Genomic DNA, 6,000 nt, shown 5'->3' with positions numbered 1-6,000 from the left:
AATAGATAGTGGTAGTCATCACTGCTGGGGGCTGTCTAGCTGTTATAGTTTGGATTTGGAAGCCAATTTTAACTTTTCTCCTTTCAGTTAACTCCATATCATATTTACAGTTGATAGATATATAGATGGAGGATAGCCTTTACTTAAGAGTAATTTGTGATATGGATGTGCATAGCATGTTTTATAGTAATAATTATGATTCAATTTTGATCCAAAATAGTTGGACCCACTCATCTACTGTAGTTCAGTTGCTAATTGGTGTCCAACTCTTTGCGACCCCATGGACTGCAGCATACCAGGCTTCCCTGTCCTCACTTTCTCCTGCGTTTGTTCAGAATCATGTCCATTGAGCTAGTGATGCCATCCAACCATTTTATCCTCTGTTGTCCCCTTCTCCTGCCTTCAACCTTTCCCAGCATCAGGGTCGTTTCCAATGAATAGGCTCTTGGCATCAGGTGGTCAAAGTATTGGAGCTTCAGCTTCATGAAGTAACCATCCTTCCAGTGAATATTCAGGATTGATTTCTTAGATACTATAGGAGAAAAGAATATTTTAAATTGTCAGTGAAGGAGATTTAGCATAGCATGAAAATATTCTTATATTAATGAAACTTACTTTGTCTGTGGGAGAAAACCACCAAGACACCATCGTCTTTCCTATTTTCCAGTATTCTTGCCTAACTTTGTTATTTCTGAGTTTTGAGGGCTTTTCTATTCACTTGTCTACTGTTGAGAGTCAAAAATTCAGACATAAAGGAGTAGCACCTTTCCTCTTTCTCACCTTCTTTCCTGCCATTTCTGACCACTTATCCTTCTTCCGATATTAAGTAAGAGTATAATTAAAGATTAGGAATTTACAATGGAGGAGTTTGTAAACCTGTTGTATATACTTATTACTGTTACATCTTTTAATATAAAGAACCTGCAGACACATGGTCATTTAAAACTATATATTCTCTTTACCTTAGAGAACTCAAGCATATTACTTATTTAACACTTATAATTATTTCTTCCCTCTTCTCTCCAGTTTACCTAGTGCACACTGGTTTCTTTATTCTTGCCTTATTTTAATTTTTTCCAGCAGCCTCTGCTTTCTACCTTTCTTCTTTTGCCTCTGATTTTTCAATGAATTTTAAATTTTTAAATTAATTTTTAAAATTCTCTTTGACACCACTTCTAAATTCCTATTTTTCTTCTGTTGTGTCTTTTTTTCCTTCCATATTGCAAATAAGACTTACAAGGATTTATCAAGATGAATTATTCAGAATGAAGAGACTGAATATGAGGGGCCCAAGGGACTAGGAAGAGGGGAGCTGCCAAGATTTTTTTCTTGTATGGAAGCATGTTGGAACAACCTGGGGTATGAGAAGTAAGAGACAGAGATGCCTGCTAAGGCATGACCAAATGGGAAGTCTATTAAAGTAATAGTTTGGAGTAGAGTGCACTGAAGAAAACAAACTAAATCCAGCCCTCTAGGTCAATAGCTAATAACCCATGAGTTTGCCACTCAGGAAATTAGAACTTTTAACTAATGAGAATCCTAGCCACCTACTGAGAATGAAACCCAAGGCTTCCTATTAACTCCCTTCCCTAGATCTTTTTAACAGAGCAGTCAAAAAGTTATTTCCTCTTTATTTAATTGCAAAAGACTTGAAATAGATACAAAAACAAAAAAGAAAAAAGTTGGAAGCAAACTCTTCTTAGTCTCTCTCACAGCAGGAGATTCAGTGTATTTCCCCCTCTACCCAAAACATACATCAGCATAGGTCGTGAAAAGAGGAAGGACAGTTAACAAAAAACAAAAAACAATTGTCCCAGATAAGTAGAGCCAAGATGACTCAGTCTCCTAGGGGATTTTTTGGTGAGTGGACTTGCGATTAATAAATCCTCTATTAGCTCTGTGGAATCAGCAGGATTAAGCTACCTCTTTCAAGAACACTGTTTAACTATCATGATTCCAGGGGGTGAGGGGTCAATTTTACCGACTTCTCTCCTTTTAAAACAAACAAACAAACAAACAAAAAACCTGTTCGTCTGTGTTAACTCTTAGCTGAGTAGGAGAGTGACTGGAGGCCTTCTGGACATACTCTCGCCCTGGATAAACATTTAGGTTCGCTTTTACTAACCCTATATCCAACTTCTGACCCTCCTGTGGTTCTTGATTAATTGATCAGGAAAAGTGTGGTGGGGATCCTGGTCCCTGCTGGTGGGGAAACAGCAGGAATCCAAGCTGGATGTGAAAAGACATCCAGCATGATCAAATGAGGGAGGGCATTTCAGGATCTAGACGAGAGGGTGGGCAGGACCCTGCTCCCAGACGCCCAGGTATTCCGGAGAGAACCCGGAGGAGGCACGTGCCGGGGACTGCAGCTGACAGCCGGGCCGGCGGCCCGGCGCCCCTCTCGGCGCGCGGGCGGGGAACAGCGAGCGCGTGTGTGCGCGAGAGCGGCGGGCGGAGGCGCAGGCGCGCTGTTCGCCCGTCTGCAGCCCGGCGCCGAGCGCCGTGTCTTGTGGAGCCGATGGCAGCACCACCACGGTGCGGCCGCCCGGCCGAGCGCCGAGCGCAGCCACCACCCGCCGCTGCCCGGGGAGCGTCCAGGATGTGGGGGGACCGGGGCGCGCAGCAGCCTCCGCTGGCCCGCCTGTGCTGACCTGCCTCGCTTGCCCCCAAAGAATGTCAGCCAAGTCCAAGGGGACCCCCTCCTCGTCCTCTCCAGCCGAGGGACCGCCGGCAGCCTCCAAAACCAAGGTGAAGGAACAGATCAAGATCATCGTGGAGGATCTGGAATTAGTCCTGGGCGACCTGAAGGACGTGGCCAAGGAACTTAAGGAGGTGAGAGGTGGCGGGGGCTGGGGGGTGGAGGGCTGGGGAAGGAGTTCGTTGTCTTTTACCCACTAGGGGTCCGTTTTCACTGGGGACCGCCAGATTTCTTAACTCCTAGGAAACTATAGAAAGAGGACGCCTGCGGATAGACTTGCTCTGCTCCTGCGACTCCCGAGAAGTTGCTGCACTTTCTTGTTTTTAATCAGGAGGAAATCAACTAGTGTTTTTTAATCGATGGACCTGGGCTGGTAGGAGGGGTGAACATGCGAGTCTCCGTATCTAAGTGTGTGTGTTGAGTGTGTGTGTGTGAGAGAGAGAGAGAGTAGGGGATTAACTGGGGGTGTGTCGACAGAGGAAGAGACCAGCCACCGGCCTGAGAGTGCAAGATGCTTCTCCCCTGCTCTCTTGCTCTCCCAGGCTTGTCGCTCCTTGCCTGGCAGCCTTCCTGGACCAAGGCTGATGGGGCGGGTTTCGGCCCCGAGCCAGACCCTGGAGGGCAGCCTGGGAGAAGCTCGACTCCAGCTCTGCTCCCCGCTTCCCGAGCCTCGAACCCTGCTGGAGGAAAGCGACCCGGGGTTGCTTGCAGGAGATCTCAGACGTGGGGATATAGAAGGGTCTGGGACTTCCTCACTTTCGCAGTTCAGGAGGCAGCCGCTGCACTCCTTAGTAACTCCGGGCCTGCCCGCTACCCCACCTCCTTTCTTCTTCCCGTCCTATCGCCAGTTGGCATAGAAGCTGGGGCACAGAGCGCCTCGGGGTGTGTGTGTGCATGTATGTGTGCCTGTGATGCGCGTGCACCAGCTTCTGGCCACTTGAGTACTAGCTTTTGGGGCCCCGGACTGTTTTGGTTCTTCCTCGCTCCCACGAACCCCCATTCTACTTCTACCCTTTCACCCCCACCAGCCTTGATCCGGATAGAAAGAAGCACAGACAGTGTCAAGGCTGAGGATGCGTAACTCCCGCTGCAGCTCCAGGCGGGGGCGAGGGCAGGGATGGGGCGGTGGGGTCTCCCGCGAGCCCGAAGGTGGCTTCTTGGAGGAGCTGGTGGCTGTCCCAACCCAGTAGTTCCCCGCTACTGAATTGGTGCCGGTGCTGTTTTGCGTCAGAGAATCCGCACCCCTAGTCGCAGGAGAGCTACCACGGTAACTTCTAAGGTGGTAGCCACGGTGGGAAGGGAAGGGGTGGGGCATAGTCTGGATCCAAAATGTAATCCTGTTTTAGAGGCCAAGTGGGAGGAGATTGAGGGTCTTTTGGATGTCTGGCCTCTAGAGACTGACCTCTTTTGTCCAATTTCCAATCCAAATGTAAAGATAGAGCCCCCCCCCCCTCTTTTTTTTCTTCACATCTCCCCATTCAGTGAACTGAACTCAGCGAATGTTACCAAATGCAAGTCTGTTTACATGGCCCATTTATCAACAGGGTTCGGTTTGGCAATGGCAAGTGTCATTCTTGGAGGCTGCTCCATCGACAATATAATTACTAACCTGGAAGCGGAGAGTGATACAGGTGATCAATCCGAGGAGGAAACTTACTTGTTCATGTTTCAGGGCTTCTCTAGGATCACTGCTTCACTACTGGTTGGCAGATGGCAAGGTTATGCATTGAAATTCAGTTCTAAAGGCGCTGTTTGTTTCTTTGTTACCCTTTTATTTGACATCTTTGGCAGGTTGTGTTTTCATTTGAAACGTAATGATGTTTTTTTTTAAAAAAAAAATAAACAAATTTTTGCACGTTCCTTTTGGTAGAATTGTGCTTTTCAGTTGTTGAGGTTTCTAAGATGGGGGATGTGGGAAACTTACATCAGCACAGAAACGTTTTTACTGTTTCATCCAGCAGCCTGAGATAAAGAGAAAGGTAGTCAATGAAAATGGCATCTTTGGGCAAATACTTCTTATATTACCATGTGTCACTCCACTCTCTATTTTAGGCAGCATAAATGACAAGAAACTGCACATGGTCCCAGTTCTGCTTCGCATCCTTATTTTGTGGATGTTTGCAGACCAGGTTGATGTATTGTGAAACTTTTAACCTCACCATAGATCTTGGTTGGAATCACAAGGAAGTAAATCAGGGAGTCTGTGGGTCTCTCTCCCTTTCACTCTTTCTGTGTTTTCATTTGCTTGAGGATTTTTCTTTTTTAGGGAAAACAACACCAGGCAAACCGGTATGTAAAAGAAATAGAAAAGCATAGAAAATGTACAACCAATTAAATTAAAGGATCTGTCTTCCAGGCATATCTCAAGATGAAATGTTGACTTGATGCTTTGTAAGCTTTGATTGGGTGCTGGGGCCTGACTGATTTAAGATTTCACTCTCACGAGTAAACTTTATGAATGATAAATTATTTGATGTGATTGTTAACTTTTGTGAGGAGGATATCATCTTCCTAAGTTTGCACTCGGAGTTGTATATATTATGTCTGAATCTCAAAACGCTGGCCATTTATATTGTAGGAGAAAGAGTTATTTCAAGAACAAAATATTTATAGGGCATGTTTAACCTATGACATCTTGCAGTTGTCCAGCATTTATCTTTTTAAGATAATGTAGCACACATGACTGAACATGTCTATGACGTAATTTTGAATGGGGGAGTAAGTGAAAAACCTGTTAGTGTCTATGCTTATGATTTGTAAATATAAATATCACTATTTATCAGTTACTACATTCGCTATTCTGGCAGGTTGTCATAGGAATATATTAAATACAAACTGTTGCATTTAGAATTCTAATTCTTTTATTGGCAATGGTATAATTTTAGGCCATGATGTATTTTGATATAAATTAGCACAGAGCTCTTATTAACTTGGAACAGAAGTTAAAAATAAGAAGGTGATTATGACTTGATTACTATATCATTCACCATATGGTATTTGTTTTTCCCCCTGTTCATTCTATCTAAAATGCAGTATCTTTTTTTGAATATTTTTTCCTTTATTTTTGTATAAATTCTGCACCAACAATATTGGACTTTTGTTTGAGGTTGTTTTGAAATTTATTTTCTTTTTAGAAGTTTTCTGGACTTCAGTCAATTCAGGTAGTGGGATGGATTCCAATATAATAGTAGGTACTTGGAACTCTTTAATAGTAACAATATTTCATTACCATTGGTATCTCTTATCATTAGCTATTGTTACTTAACCATTTATAATTAGATTGAATATTAGGAGAAGAGGGT

At 44.2% G+C, this 6,000-nt stretch overlaps 1 protein-coding gene across 1 annotated transcript in view; it reads left to right on the top strand.

Annotated features, from left to right (window-relative positions):
- Positions 1–2,663: 2,663 nt before the first annotated feature.
- Positions 2,664–6,000, top strand: part of PRR16 (proline rich 16) — a 171,952-nt gene continuing 168,615 nt past the window's right edge. Inside the window, exon 1 of the mRNA XM_068981277.1 lies at positions 2,664–2,832. Within this exon, the coding sequence (XP_068837378.1) occupies positions 2,674–2,832 (159 nt within the window). The 5' untranslated portion in view covers positions 2,664–2,673. The remainder of the gene's footprint in view (positions 2,833–6,000) is intronic.

The sequence above is a fragment of the Capricornis sumatraensis genome, chromosome 9, assembly GCF_032405125.1.
Source record: "Capricornis sumatraensis isolate serow.1 chromosome 9, serow.2, whole genome shotgun sequence".
Taxonomy (NCBI): Eukaryota; Metazoa; Chordata; class Mammalia; order Artiodactyla; family Bovidae; genus Capricornis; species Capricornis sumatraensis.
This window is presented reverse-complemented; position numbering and strand designations above follow the sequence as displayed.